General features: G+C 41.9%; 1 protein-coding gene across 1 annotated transcript; it reads left to right on the top strand.

The window, feature by feature from the left end:
• The first annotated feature begins 886 nt into the window (after positions 1 to 886).
• Positions 887 to 3,567, top strand: LOC141015563 (transcription factor SOX-8-like). Its single transcript, XM_073489686.1, has 3 exons — positions 887 to 1,287; positions 2,452 to 2,702; positions 2,789 to 3,567. The coding sequence occupies exons 1-3, from the start codon at positions 887 to 889 to the stop codon at positions 3,565 to 3,567; spliced, it is 1,431 nt and encodes a 476-aa protein (XP_073345787.1).
• The last annotated feature ends 12,833 nt before the right edge of the window (positions 3,568 to 16,400 follow it).

The raw sequence follows: 16,400 nt of genomic DNA, 5'->3' as shown, positions 1-16,400 counted from the left end.
TTAGTATGTAACACATAGGCCTACATAGCCTACACACATACATACATACATACACACATACATACACACACACACACACACATATGCATCCAGACACACATACATACATACATACACACATACACACACCCACACACACATACATACATATACACACACACGCGCGCAGACACAGACACACATGCATACATACACTTCCACACACACACACACACATATACATTCATACAGACAGACAGACAAACATACATACCTAAACACATACATACAGACAGACAGACACACACACACACACACACATACAGCTCATAGTCACTAGCGTCAGATAACTGTTGCATATATGAGTAGAAAGCTTACAGTTTCTCTCTGAAATGTAGTGAAGTGGACGTCTATTTTCCAAAATAGCATAAAATGGAAATATTCAAGTAAATTACTTCATTTCTGCCTTTGAACTTGGACAAATCGAATCCAGTCATACAAAGTCTGTCTTATACTGCGTAGACTAATATCCAAACCATCATAACATTTTGTTTTAAATGCCAAATGTAATATTGACTCACAATAATACGCCTCATCCTGCTTCGTGATGCCAAACTAGGAGGAACTCTGCGTTGCAGAAGCCAGTAGGACACGAGGGGTGGAGAGATGCGTGTTCTGAAGAGAGTTGTAGTGCGAAAAGAAAACAGAGGCGCGTCAAACTTTACCTGGCTGTGGAGGAGAGTGCGGAGATGAATGAGAAGTTTAAGACAGTATATCTGGGATTTTACTTTTTACTTTTTAGATTTTAGGGCCAAACAGTTTTCCTACAAAAGCGTGCGCATTTACGCACTTGGAGAGTTCTTCGGGAATCCGTCAGACACCTTCTGGCAACTTTTACGCGCCAAGAATGACAGAAGAGAAGTCTGTGGCAGACCATCCGCGCAGTCCAGCCGGCAGCGACAGCTCCATGTCCCAGCATGGATCTGATTCAGAGTCCCCAACCTCTCCGTTAGGGTCAGAGGAGGCAGCGCGCCAGCCTGGGATTACGCGCAAACCGGAGAGCAGCGTTGAGGATGAGCGCTTCCCCGCCTGCATCCGCGACGCAGTGTCACAGGTGCTGAAAGGTTACGACTGGTCGCTGGTGCCGATGCCCTCTCAAGGCGAGAGAGGCCTGAAGAGCAAACCTCACGTGAAACGGCCGATGAACGCGTTCATGGTTTGGGCTCAGGCAGCGAGGAAGAAGCTGGCGGACCAGTATCCTCATCTGCACAACGCCGAGCTGAGCAAGACGCTCGGCAAACTGTGGCGGTGGGTACTGGAGCTCAACAAGAGACCCTCATCTTTAACTAATGAGTTAGACTTGGATGTAAACCATCAGAACCATTAGTGTTTCCAAGCAAACATTCGGGATATGAATTTCTTTAAAAAATTGGAAATCTGACAACTGAGGAGAAATTTTAAAAAACTATTTCTGTCACAAAATTAGGTTGACCCCTGCATGCTTTTAAATGGTGAGTAGTTCAAAATACATTACAACTTTCTTGCCAATGGTGCCCCACTTGATGGTGGCCTTTTTTTCAGCCCTGCCCCTCAGACAGTCCTCGACCAATTTTCAATTTGGGAAGCCTCACTAGTGATGCACTTCTCTGAAATACCCTTGCCTTCAGGGCTGGAGAAAAGAGGAGAGGTGCTACAACCTCCCAAAAGCTGATGGAGGCTCTAAAATCTTTGACCACATCAGTGAGGGTATTGATGTGCGCAATTGCTTATAATCCAATGATCACAAGCAGGTGACTGTGATTTGTGATTACTGTGCGGACTAATTTTGGTATAGTACGTGTCTATGAGAACCTATAGCAGCTTGTGTGTAAGATATAAAGTACAGTATTAACATGAAACTTGAGAAGCTTTGCTTAAAATATTTGTATTAATACATTTCAGAAAAGAAACTCTGATATTCAATGGTTTTGAAACATTTCATAATGACAAAAACAAAACATGTGTGTTTGTTGTTGTTACACTAAGGAGGTTTGACCCATGTCCGCTTGTCAGTTGGTTTGTCAGCAGGATTACACAAAAACTACACAAGGTTTTTCCACGAAATCTGGATGGAAGATGCGTCTTGGCCCAGAATAAACCCCAATAACTTTTGGTGCAGAGCCGAATAAAAGGACAAACACAGGAATCTTTTCCCACACTCTTTAACATTGCAAGTTTTTTTTAAAAAAGCCAGTGCCTTAAAGGGTTAAATGGGATAAAAAAAAAATGTTGCAAAATTAAGTGTTAAGAGTGCTTCTAATCGGTCACTTCCTGTCTGGTATTGTTGAAAATGCTAACACTTTTGGCTTTTCAATACAGAACACAACACATATTGCGACGTGTGTATCCATTTTAGAATGAACATCGCCAGCGTAGTTGTTGGTATTTAAAAGGACCGTCAAAAACCTGATAACCCATTCCTCTCGTCCTCAGACTTCTCTCTGAATCAGAGAAGCGTCCCTTCATCGAGGAGGCCGAGAGGCTGAGGATGCAACACAAGAAAGACTACCCAGACTACAAGTACCAGCCTCGGAGACGCAAGAGCACCAAACCAGGACAGGGGGACTGTAGACTGGGACTGATCCAGCAGCAGCATCAGCATGGCCTGTATAAGACAGAACCAGGCGTGGCCAGGCTGGCTGGCGTAGGGGAAGTGCACCATCATTACCATCCAGACAGGACAGGTGACATTACTGATAAATCTTCAATTTTGATTACATTTTTTTGATTCAGCACATAAATATTATAATAATATGGTTTTGGTTTCCAGGTCAGTCTCATGGACCTCCAACACCTCCAACTACCCCTAAAACCGACCTTCACATGGGGAACAAACATGACGGCCACCGGCCTCTGGACAGCATCACCGGCTCTGTTCCTCCCACCACCCGTCAGAACATTGACTTCAGTAATGTGGACATCTCAGAGCTCAGCACCGACGTCATCAGCACCATCGACGGATTCGACGTCCACGAATTTGACCAGTACCTCCCTCCCAACAGCCACGGCTCCACTGTTCTAACCCCACCAGACACCAGCCACGGACATAACAATCCTTCTGGACCCTTCATCCTACCCAGCGTCCACTCTCACACCCACAGCATTCCCACTTGGACACCCAAATGTACGATTTCCACTGGAATGTCGCCATCCTCTTCCGGTCGTGACGTTCACGGGATCCAAGAGGACTCTAGCCAAAAACCTCAGATTAAAACTGAGCAGATGAGCCCAGGTCACTACAGCAGCTCCTGCACCTCCACTCCTCCACCACCACAATCTGAGTACACCTCCCTCGGTTCGGGCATCTGCCCTCCCTCCACTTCGTCCTCATCCTCCACCGGCCAGTCTGACTACACTGACCTCCAAAGCTCCAGTTTCTACAGTGCCTTCCCCGGTTATCCTCCCCATCTGTATCAGTACCCGTACTTTCACTCCTCTCGCAGGCCTTACGCCACGCCGCTTATCAACAGCCTGGCTTTGGCACCACCTGCACACAGTCCTCCCTCTGGTTGGGAGCAGCCTATCTACACAACACTCACCAGGCCTTAAAGAGGGAGAAACCCCCTGAAAGTTTGTCCATATGGACAAAACCTCCCTGGATTTCTGCAGGACCAAGCTGATATCTGTTGGCCAAAGCTTCAAATGACTCATGTTGTGCATAAATACATTGTTATATTTGTTCATTTTCTTGGGAAAAATATCTAAAGGTTAACAAAGATTCAGTGTGTTGACTCTTTTCTAAGTGGAAAGTACTGAGACGTGACATTTAAACCGGCATTGGACACTGAAATGTTCCATTAAAACTTCACACTAAGGAAATGTTGGTATGTGAGTAGCACCTATTTAAGACGGGGAGTTTCAGGTTTAACAGCAGGTTTTCCACTCTTAATCTGGCTGAGAAAAATAAAGTCTTTACCTTCAAACTTCTCATTGATGGGGTCCAAAGTAGACTGTGTTACATTTTGATTTAAACTGAAGGTATTTAATTGTTTCCCTTTCTGAGGCAGAGTTAGGTATGCATTAATCTGTAAAGAGTTTTTGGCCAAAAGGAAGGAGGGATCATAGGGACCAGGATATTGTGTCTCACCTTCCAATTTATCACTGGAGACTGCATAACAAGCATTACGAATGAAAAATGCCACACCTGCTCAGCTTTAAGGGATCAAACGAGTGTCTGTTAAAGCAATCATTTGTAATTTTGAGATATACACTTCTTAGGTTTTTTGCTGAGAGTTAGACAAAATTGATACAACGCTCATGTCTTTATGTTAAATGTGAAGCTGCAGCCAGCAGGCTGTTAGTTTAGCTTAGCATGACTAGCCTGGCTCTGTCCAAAGGTGACAAAAGCGACACCTAGTTATTGAAGTCTTAAGTCTTTTTTTTTACTACTCGGGGGCAGCGGAATCAAGTTGTTAACACAACATTGACATATCATTACCATTTAAGTTTAACAGTTGCTTGTTCTAATAATATCTTTGTATATTGTATTTCTGGCCACCTGACCTGGTCACCTGTCCTCCTTTGAGCTCTGTGTTTGGTCTCTACCTACTCCTGAGGGAAATATCTAGCTCGGTTGCTCCTAAAAGCTACACTTTGTTCACTAGCTAGCCGCTAAATGTGTCTGTCTGCCATATAGTGGTGAGCAGGTAGTGAGCCTCTGCTTTTTTGTTGAAAAAGCTGCCTCCTGTTGCTTTTACACCACGATGAGAGCGGAGAGAGTGAACCAAAATAGTGACGTTGAGGCCAGAAAGCTGACTAATATGCTGTAACTCAGTATAAAGCTCAAGGGAGATGCAGATTCTGGTGACAGTTCTTTGTAGATTCATCAGTTCAAGTGACCCTTTTCAAACTGTCACATTGTTTTCACAGTCAATTGATACCTTGCTAATATTAAAATATTGATGGTCGCCTTAAGCACACTAATTGACATGTTCAGTAACATGGAGTCTAAAAAAAATGGAACTCATGTAAGCCAACAAACCCTGGCGCTCTTGTCCTCTTGCAGTTGATATGTGATTTAGTGTTGAACGTGTTCTGTATCTAGGCAAACGGCAATCAAAATGTTACATCCTGAGATTATGTGCATTGTTTAACCATCCCAGTTATTTGACAATACATGTATCTTTCCTACATATTTAGGGGACATCAGCTGTGGGGCTGAACAAGGTATAAAAACTCTAGATCATAACATTACAGGAAGCTAAAAGCAAGGAATGTAAGGATCAGAGTCGCCACGCTCAGCGGCCACAATAGATTCAAATCTGATATCACTGAGGCCATTTTCTCTCTTGGCTGGACTTGTTGCTCTTACTGCCGACCTGCTGCTTCATTTCCAGTTCTCTTTCCAGTCCAACAGCTGTTGCTGCTGGGTTTCCTGTGAGGAGATTAGCTAATTTCACAGATCCAGCTCGGGGTGGAGTGCCGGCTACAGGGCCTGATAGACAGGACAGCTGGATTGGGTTTTCCAGTCAATGTAAACAGCTACGAGATATGCTCTATTGACTTTTGACACAGAAAAAGCCTTCAACGTATTGACACTCTTTTTAGAGTATAAAAAGGAGTTTTAAAGAACATTTTCCAACACACAGAGACAGTTGTAGACACAGTCCCCAGATGGTTTGAACCTAAAAGGGCCAAATATGAAATCAGGGTCATTTCTTTTAAAATTAAGGCCACAGTACTATGTACTGAAGCCTCAACTTTACTATTTAAATTTAATTATTTTAAAAAATAAATATTTGCTACACTTGCCAGCACCTCAGTGACCATATTATCTTGAAGACAAACATGGTGGCTGCTGAGCCGACGTCCCACCCGCTTTTAAACACTTCCTGTGTGGGTGCGACCCGCCCGCAGCAGCTCAGTGGCTCACTGTCTGAGCAGTTTGACATGACAGCCTGGTCGCCAACGACAACAAGACAGCCAGACAGAAGCAACATTGATTTACCCATAATTCCATGAAGCCTCGGAGCCAGCCAATGCCTGTATGTGGAAGTTTGTATAAGAGTGGCGAGATCATCAGGTGACATTTACACCGCCAGACCAGTTCACGCTTGTGTCCTTCTGTGAGGGTGCAACTCCAGACACGGTGACTGACGAGCGCCATCTACTGCTATACAAATTGAGTGAACAGCCTTTATAAATAGGAAAATGCTAGAGTGCAGCACTTTCTCAGTGACCTTTTCTTCACAGATGTGTGACAAATCAAAGGGAAAAACCATCACAAATGTGTCATTGTAAGGTGTTGGGCCACCGTGCGCCTGCAAAACAGCTTCAGTGTTCCTTGGCATTGCTTCACCAAGTCTCTGGAACTTTACTGGATGGATAAACACCTTTCATCCAAAATATAAAGTACTGTCTTATGTGTTGTTTCCAAAATCTCCCACAGTTGTTCAGGTGGGTTTAGACTGTGAAAGTATACAATTCATATCATTTTCATTGTGATTAAACTGTTGAGTGACCTTTTCAGCCCAGTGTGAAAGGATTTTCCCAGTAAAAGGAATTGTCCATCATGTTGAGAAACACATGGTGAGAGTTCGATGAGAAGATCAAGGTAACTCCCATGTCTGTGTATTAGGTATTACAACTTTTATACTTGTCAGAGGAGCCATTGACCGGGTAGTCTGAATGAGGATTGTATTTTCCTCCATATTCTTAAGGTGAACACAGTCCACTCTCCCATTTCAATATTTTTTAGGGAGCCATCTTGAAAGGATAGCTCAGAGAGAGGTTGAGGTTTCTTCCATTGCTGTTCTTCTTGTATGATTCAAACTCACAAATTTACATTTTTGAGTTAAAAGACTATTTTTAAAAACATTTTTTTTTAACAAAATAAAACGTGTTCAAAAGAAGAAAATACAAATACCCAGTCGCCCCCATTAGAATGAATATAATCATGTTGACACTGGATGTTACGTTAGCTGAACACCAGCTTGTGATTCTGGCCCTCTGGATGGAGTGACAGTAACACAAAGAGGCCACTAGATGGTGTTGCTCTTCTGGTAATCCATGCAGTCTTGGCTTTTACGGTTTCCTCAAAGTTAACCAAACTACACCGAGTTGTGTCGTTTTCATGTTTCGTGTTGTGGTGATTTTTTTAGTGACAGTCACCCTTCTGTCTGTGAGCCAAGAACAACAACTGGATTGTTTTTCGTACCCTCTTACTGGGCCTGAGAATTCAAAACACAGTGACAAAGACTGATCAGTGTTCAGTAAAAGCGTTGTCAAGTGTGATCTCTCGTAAACTCCTTTATTATGATAAATGATTATTAAATCTATTATTAATTATTCCATCGCTTACAAATTAGTGTCACCCATTCATATAACATGAGACCAGTTAGAACTGATGATATATTTGGTGCAGTTTCTCTGTACAAAGATCATTATGAGAGCTCACTTCAAATCCAGGATGAAACGGTTTTTGGCATGTAGTCATGGGGGATTATGTCTTTCATTTGGATATCATTTAGATTCCCGGCACTGCAATGATAGTTCAAATGTATACATTTTTAGACTATACTTCCTTATTTCATTCATGTGCAATCTTCTTTGTGTTGTATAATTCCCCCCTAACAATACAACAGTATTTTCAAACATTCAAGGAAAAACTGCCAAAATAATTTGTTCTTGTTTGGGTGATTTTTTATTTGAGGCACTCTGTGATTGTGTTAAATACAGAAATCTTCCACATTGTCAGCATCTTTAAATGGAGTGTGTTCAGTCAGGTACCAGGGGTCCTCTGTCAGCTGCTTGTGCTGTAACATTACAAAGATGAGCTAGACAAACAAACACACAGATGTGGTCTTACAGCTGTAATTATTAACACCAGATATCATAAATAAAAATTAAAAACTTCAGTCACTGATTCATAGAGAAATTGTAGAAACATGTTGTATCTAGAGAGCTGTTTTTAAGACTTGGGGCTCTCCTTTGGCACATTGGCTACAAATAAACAAGACATAATGTGGTTAACATACAATTATGTCTCGCTGTGCTCTTCCATTCATCTTCCTTCATCTCGTTCCTCTTCTCTGTTGTATCCTGGGGCTGCTCCTCATCTCGTCTCTCATTGGTTGGCTACTCTGGGTTCTTGGAATCACCCTGAAGAACAACAATAAATCGAACTTTCATTAATTCTGAGATAAATCGTTGCATCGCCACAGCACAACAGTATGACGTTATATGGTAAAATATCTTTGGTGTGATTTCACTCCTTGGTTTACCTTTTGTTAGTCGGGCTGTTGTTCATCTCTCTTCTGATCCTGGATCTGTTTCTTGTTTCTTCTGTCATCCTGGGACTGTCGCTCATCTCCTCACTCTTAATTAGGACTGTTCTCTGTCTCTCATAACAGCCTGGCTTTCTTCTTCTTTCTAATATCTTTCTTTCATCTTCTCATTTGGTATCTTGAGTCACCCAAAACAAGTTCTGAAGTAAACAAACACAGATAAACGTTTCATTAATACTGAGATGAATACATGTATTTCCACACAGCTATAAACTAAATACTTAGTAAACACACAGTTACTCCTTTTGTTAACCCTTTGTTTACCTCACCAGTGTATTACCATGCTCTTCCATGGCTTCCATCTTGTCTCTCTCTGTCGAACTGTTCCATCATCTCCGTCTGTTTCCTGGGGCTGTCTCTCTTCTTCTTTCTCCTCGGCTCTTCTGTGGTCTTCTTTTCCATTTGGGAACCTTGAGTCGTCCTACATCAAAACACTTGAAGGGACGAAAATAACACTGAGAAGACAACCAAAAAACTAAGCACAGAATTTATCTTGTATTGTTTCAGACTTGGGAGGAGAACACTAAAACAGGAGACAATACTAATCAGATCTGATCAGATACAGTCACATCAAATCAGTTCCAATAAAACCTGATCTATGGTTGCAACGATATATCGCTTTTAAGGTACACCGTGGTATGAAAGTTAACATTTATCACACCGTTTACATTTACTTATCAATGGTACTGAAATCTACAGAATTAGTGTTATTAAAAAGTCATATTTTCAATTCATATCGAGTTTCATGTCTGTATGTCTTATGCTAAAATCGTTTAAATTCATTTTTCCCCCTCATCAAACTACACGGAGTACACCATAATAAACAAAGCAGAAACAGAATTTTAGAGCTGACCGCCAAACTGAGCAATCAGGGGAGAAGGGCCTTGGTAAGAGAGGTGACCAAGAGCCCGATGGTCACTCTGGCTGAGCTCCAGAGATTGTGTGTGGAGATGGGAGACACTTCCAGAAGGACAACCATCACTGCAACACTCCTCTGATCTGGGCTCTATGGCAGAGTGACCAGAAGGAAGCCTCTTCTCAGTGATAGACGCATGAAAGCCTGCTTGTGACTGTGAGAAACAAGATTATCTGATCTGATGAAACCAAGATTCTGAGACTGTGTGGCCTTAATTCTAAGCGTCATATCTGGAGGCATCGCTCATCACCTGCCTGAATGTAGATTGATGAGGGAAAAAAATAATTTTAAACGATTTTAGCATAAGGCTGCAACATGACAAAATGTGAAAAAGTGAAGGGGTCTGAATTCACTGTGTGAACATACTGAAACATACTGAAAATGCTAATTATTGAAAGTGACATTGTTGAGTTAGGTAGTGCAAATATTTTGAGGAAAAAAGGTATCTAGAATAATAGACAATTGTCACTTAGAGTTCAGCAGTCTGCTGACATGGGGGGGGGGAGCTGTTACAGAGCCTTGTGGTCCTGCACCGAATGCTGCAGAACCTCTTTCCAGAGGCCAGCACTGAAAACAGTCCATGGTGAGGGTGGGAGGAGTCTCTGATAATATTCCCAGCTCGGGACATGCAGCACTTGGGAGCAATGTCCTGAATGGAGGGGAGAGAAGTCCCAATGATCTTCTCCGCTGTCCTCACCACTCTCCTCACATTCCTCCAGTCAGAGGCTTTGCAGCTTCCACAGCACATGGAGATGCAGCTGGTCAGGATGCCCTCTATGGTGCTCCTGTAGAATGTAGTGAGGATGGGCGGGGGCAGGAGGGCTCTCCTCATCCTTCGCAGGAAGTGCAGACGCTGCTGTGCCTTCTTGACCAGTGCCGCAGTGTTCACAGACCAGGTGAGGTTGTCTGTGATGTGCACCCCCAGGAACTTGGTGCTGCTGACCACCTCCACAGCCGTGTTGTTGATGAGAAGTGGAGCGTGGCTGGACTGCTTCTTCCTGAAGTCGACAATGATCTCTTTGGTTTTGTCCACGCTCAGGATCAAGTTGTTTTTTTTTTTGATGAGATGATCATTGTAACGCAAGCAATTTCCCCTCGGGGATCAATAAAGTATTTCTGATTTAAGTGATATGATTTTGTACATCTCTTCCACAAATTAAGTTTCTTTTTTTCAAAAACAAATAAGTTATTGGATTTTTTTGTTTTACAGTCTAACAAACATCAGCTGACATTGTGCCATCATTTTGATTATTGTTATTGTTAAATTCCCTTATGCAATCCTTGCAATCCAAAAATGTGGAAATGATGTTTGTTCACCACAATTTCTTCAGAATTTCGTGTTCTTATTAGTCTGTTGGGCCCATCTTTGCCATCATATGTAGTGCTTGACAATATCTGATAATAACTTCCCTCTATGTGTTCGAGCTAGTGTTACCAATCATCTTTCTTTAACTTGTGTTTAATTATTTTGCTTCAACTGTAAAATACCTGATAAAAGCTAGAGATTAGCCTTCTCTCATCATTCCTCAATTGTTTATTTCGCAGAAAATTCTCTGCTCCTGTGTTTTTCTCTTATGTATTCTTCTGTTCTTTTGAACTTAGTCCACACCTTGAAAGGCTTAATCAGAGAGAGGTTGCTGGCATTGGATTTTTTAACGTATTATGCCATTTTTTATGATTTCAACTTACAAATTGAATGCTGCAAGCATTCACACTATTGTCCTTCTGGAGTACAAGGCTGAAAGAGCTTAAAGAGCTGAACATTTTGATAGTTGAACGGTTTCTCTAGCTGAACGTATGCTGAAGTAGTAGCAGAACGAAATCTGAAAAATTCCCCATAAGAATGAATGGGAAAAATTTGCAGAAAAAGCTGAATATTTCCAAAAGTATAATAGATATAAACAACAAAAATACAGCAGTAATGTCCTTAAAAAGCTGAACATTTTGATAGTTGAATGGTTTCTGTAGCTCAAAATTTGTAGGAGGAGAAGCGAGCTGAAAACGTACAGAAGAAGAATAATAAAAACTTTAATAAATTCCAGAACGACAATTAAAATATAAACAAATTAAATGTATTTCTGAAAAAATAAAATGTGTACAAGAGAAGAAATACAAATACCCAAATACCCCTGTTCTCATTGGAATGAACATCACTTGTGACACTGGATGTTACATTAGCTGAACTCATGCCTGAGATTCTGGCCTTCTGGTGGGAGTGATAGTAACACAAAGGGGCCACTAGATGTTGCTGCTCTCCAGGTAATTCAAGCTGTCTGGGCTTTCAGGTTTACTGTCAGCTTCATCACTTCAGCAGCATTTTACTCAAAGTGGACCAACTACACCACAGTGTTCATGTTTGGTATTGTGGTGATTTTATAAGGAGAGTCACCCCTGCTGTCTGTGAATATCAAAATGTGTATTACCTTCCTATTGTGCCAGAGGAACTCAAAAACACAGCAACAGACTGATCAGTGTGGTGGTACTCTTAGCTCGCCACCGAAGCTATTTATCTCTGCAGTGACAGGAACCATTTGTGTTTTTGCCAAATAATATGTCTGCAAAATGAATTGTAACACATTTTGATTGCTCTTTTTTTTAACACATCTTTCTACATCTTTGTTAGATATATTCATCAGATGTGTAGAATCCAAAGGCAAAAAAAGGAAAAAGGCTATTAATCAATTTCAAAGAACACATACCTATTTAGTACGTGCAGTGCATCTGAAACATGAGTTATTCCATGTTTTGTTGCTCACTTCCAGTCATGCCCCTGCAAAATCACTATTGCTGGGTCTAAAATGTGGAACTGACCACGTGAGTGTCAGCACAGTAGACCATCTGTCTTTACTGATATGAAAAATGAACCTGGTGATTTGTTTCTGTTTGTGTGACACAATGGATCTGTCTCTCTGAGGAATGAGCTGTCACACTGTCTTGTTAGGTAAAATAAAAGGAGAGGTGAGTGTACTGTGTGTACCGTGTTTATTTGCTGAAGCAGTCTCCTACATGTAGTTCGCTGATGTCGCTCGAGTAAACAGGAGCTCGATAAAGTAGCTTTCAGTTTCTGTACTTGCTTGCTTAAAGGTCATACGTTTTAGAAAGTGACACCTCCATGTCTTTTTTGATTAAAATTCAGGTGTAGGTGCTATTTAAATCAAGCGAAAGTATCAAAAAGCTCTATCCACAGAGAAATGTATACAGCCTGTATTCAGAAACTTTCTTTAAACGAGCCATCAGGACTTCCATAAGGTTGTGATGTCACAGCTACACAGAAATCGCCCGTCAGCATATTGAATTCGCCAATTCTCCGCATTTGTTTGTTCACATAGAACCATGCAGCTCCGGCGTAAAGCCGCACCAGTGTGTCAATTCATACAGCACTCCAGCGCTGCGGATCCAAAAGAGGCGTAACGGTACACGTCATGATGTTAACGTCTGTGTGTTTTTTTCAACGTGTTTCCCCCGGTGTCCACCTGTTAATCTGAACATGTACCCGCTGACTGTTTATAGTCATATGGATGCTGTCATAATGTTTTGTGATTGAGATCCTGACCCACCATGCATCCTGGAAAGTGACAAAGTACAAATTACATAATTACATAATCACCATCAGTAAACAGGACGCTATATGACTCTCTCACTCGCGAGTCGGTAGGACAGACAGGATGACAGACAGGGTGACAGACACTTCCCCACGTATAACTGCGGCATTTTTTTTCCTCATATAAGTTTCCAAAGACACTACCAGTTACTACGTTACAGTTGTTGTGCAACATTGCTTTGTGGGACTCTTTATTTTGTTGAGTGAAGGATCTGTTTAGTTGTCAGGCAGTGAACAGCATCAGATCGACACCCCCTTGCTCCGCTTCTGCTGCGGCTCTGATACTACCTCCAGAAGCGCATCAGGGTCGCAGTGAAATTTCACCCCTCTCCACATCTGAAACTTTCACACAGAGGAGGATGCGGACAACTGGCGCATGATCCCGCACTCAAAGGGCAGTGTTGAATGGGGCTAGTGTCTATACCCCCAGTTCATGCTATTAGGAGCAGCTAAAGAAGACACAACAGCAACCTTAAAGCTAGCAACCTACGTGCCGAAACTCGCAAATTACTCTAGCACTAGCCTATTTGCTAAAGGCATGAACATAATAAAGAAGCAGCTTTTATCTTTTATCAGCTTTTGTGGGGATAATCACAAGCACTAATAAAAAAGGGGCAGATAAATAAGAATTGGGGGAAAATAATCATAAAACAAAAAAGGGGTCATGTTACAAGGTTTTTTCTTTGAATTGCACTCTTTTGCAAACTGACATCAAGAACTAGGAATATCATTTAAATGGCAGGTCTCACCTCCCCATGTGCAAAACATTGGCCTTACAGACCCAGTCTCAGGCAAAGAATAGACTATGAGAGGGTGTGAGTGTGATGGTTGGCCTCGCCTAGGCACAAAAAGTGCATGCATGTATGAGGGAGTACCAGCTGGGGTGCTAATGACGAGAGCATAAAACGAATGTAGTAGAAAGAGACAGAAAGTCCACAATGGGAGAAGGCTGAGTAGGGTGTATTACATGGTTTGGCATGGTAAAGGGTCGAAGAGACAGGCACTAGAAGGGAGCGTCCAGATTCAGGGTGAATAGAGGCGCTGCAGCAACGGACAGTAGGAGAACAACAATGTCTTCATGGCGTCAAACATTTTTTAGTAGGGACCCAAAATAAAAGCATGAACCTTAAAATGAGCACAATATGGGACATCTAATTCACTATTTCACTATAAGGGTTCATGTATATATTAAAACTGTTTAGTCATCTGACTATTTCTCAATGTCTTGTTTATTTATTCAACATTGAACTCTTGTGAACCATAAGTATGTGTGTTTGGGTGATACGAAGTGTCAAATTACTCAAAGGGTAAATAAACAGCTCAACAGCTCATCCAGTCAGTGAGGCTGTAGGTAGGAACTCTATTATACCATCAGTGCTGGATGAGTGTGTGTGTTCCTCCTGTTTTTTCGCAGCTCATTGGTTTTGACGATGCACCGCTCGCACAGCATGGACGTTTTTAATAGACTCCTCATCAAACGTATCTGCATCCTGTTTGTTGTGTTCCCCGCCCTCGGACTGCTAATAAATTTCCCGTAGGAATCGCTTTCGCAGCTTTTCTTGCAGTTTTATGTGACTTTGATGGTTAGCTTACAGCTTGCCCGCTGGATCACCCGGCAATCCGTCTTTTTTGTACTCGGGTTGTGTAACAGACAGCAGGGACATGTGTCTGTCTCATCTTTTCAGCTCCAGTTTGGCATTTTCCCTGTTGTCCTCTGATATAATATTAAAGTGGGGGCGGCGGCAATGCTTAAAGACTGGTTATGACCAAAAGGGGTGTGGGTTGTCCGTTTGATTCCCTGCTGGGAGAGTTTGGGCAGTAGAAGTGAGTGAATCACCTCACAGGCATGTTGGCTGCTGGTTGTACTGGGCAGCTCTCAGGTGTGAAAGTTAACAAAAGTTGATTTTTGTAGGAGATGCTTAGCAAATCTTATCTTGAAGAAACAGGCTATTGTCGGGCAAATAAAGTACACTAGATACCTCAGCATGTGAATCACCAGCGCAGTGGACACATCATCCTTTGTTCATGGTTATGTAAAATGCTTTACAGAGTATGTATCGTCACAGTGGACACAGGAAAATGACTATATCGAGCTCAAATGAACATAAGGAGCGAGTCATGTGGCAATGTCACATAACCTAGAATTATAGATATTGTCCTGAGCGCCGGCTGAGAAGAGACACTTTCTCCAAACACACGTTTGCATTTCAGGCATTAATAATCGCATGGGTTAAAATCATTTAAAGAAAAACATAAAAACAAATATGAAGAATGACCAATGGGGATTTCTGTGAAAATTAAAACGAAAAAGCATTTTAGGAAGTGACAACTTTTTCATTAATTCAAGACCATGACATTCATACTACTGGTAGGTCTACACAGAATGAATAGTTTGAACCTGCATCTACTCAGATGGCTAAAAAGATTCATTTATCCACAGGTATTTCAGCTACCACATACACCAATCCGCCAAAACATAAAAACAACTGACAGTTGAAGCAAATAACATCGATCATCTCAGTACAATGTTCTGCTGGGAAATTTTGGGTGCTGGTACTCATGTTGATGTTCTTTGACACACACTACCGCCCTAAACACTGCTGCTGCACAGTTCACAGTTGACACTGCCCCCCCAGCAGGACAATGCTCCCTGACATACCCTATATATTTTGACTGTAATAGTGACTTAGGCAGCAACCTCTAGTGGCTGTAGCAATTATTACAATAAAGGAGGAAGTCAGGCAGAGTGATATGAAGCACAGGACTTTAACCCAGTAGACCGCTGTTGTGTCCAGTGTGAAGCGAAAGTCAACAGTGAGTTAACTTGCTGGCGTAGTGAACTGAAGTTACGTACGTAATGTAAGTACGTTCATGACTGAAGTTACAGAATATAACGTCATAATGTTTTCCTAGACCTAACCAAGTACTTTTTTGCCTAAACCCAACCAAACCTCAAGCGTACAACTGTCTCTGGTACGTTGAGATGGTCATGTTGTTTGGTAACAGTGATGTCGTTATGGGAGTCAATGGCAATCGACCGATTCAGTCGTTTAGGTATGAGGATGAGTTAGCTTATAAATGTTGAAATGTTTCCGTCTCCAACAATGGTCTCCCTCCATGCTAGCAAGTGACCATCATCCATATGAAATGAATACATTTAATATATCCGTAGTTTGCAGTAAGATGTTTGATTTTCTTTAGTTTTGTTTTCTACAGAAGCGGATGGACACCTTCTGTTCACTTAAAAACGAACATTTTCGCCTCTATCTGAGTTTAACACTTTTCCCACACTTCTTGGAGTATAGCCATGCCTAACTCCACAATTCAGTTCACTATAGACCTGCACTGATCACATGTTTGTGAGGATGTTTTCTCTAGGCTTCAGTCACATCACCTGTAGCCAGTAGATACTGAGGTTCAGCTTATAAGAATGTTTTTTGCTTTTAGAGCAACTCTGTAGGCTGAATGCATTATCTAAATCCTGCACCTGCTGGCCACATTGAAAACAGTCCCACTCTTCCCTGCTGAATGGCTGCTGCTTTTGTGCACCTCACCCAGAAGGAGCCCTCTGAATATCACT

The sequence above is a fragment of the Pagrus major genome, chromosome 20, assembly GCF_040436345.1.
Source record: "Pagrus major chromosome 20, Pma_NU_1.0".
Classification (NCBI taxonomy): Eukaryota; Metazoa; Chordata; class Actinopteri; order Spariformes; family Sparidae; genus Pagrus; species Pagrus major.
Note: the sequence above shows the minus strand (reverse complement) of the source record. Positions and strands in the feature narration are given on the sequence as shown.

Coding starts and splice junctions, on each gene's coding strand:
- LOC141015563 (XM_073489686.1), top strand. CDS start 887: ATGACAGAAGAGAAGTCTGTGGCAGACCATCCGCGCAGTCCAGCCGGC. Junction 1,288..2,451: donor ACGCTCGGCAAACTGTGGCG/GTGGGTACTGGA, acceptor TCTCGTCCTCAG/ACTTCTCTCTGAATCAGAGA. Junction 2,703..2,788: donor TTACCATCCAGACAGGACAG/GTGACATTACTG, acceptor TTTGGTTTCCAG/GTCAGTCTCATGGACCTCCA.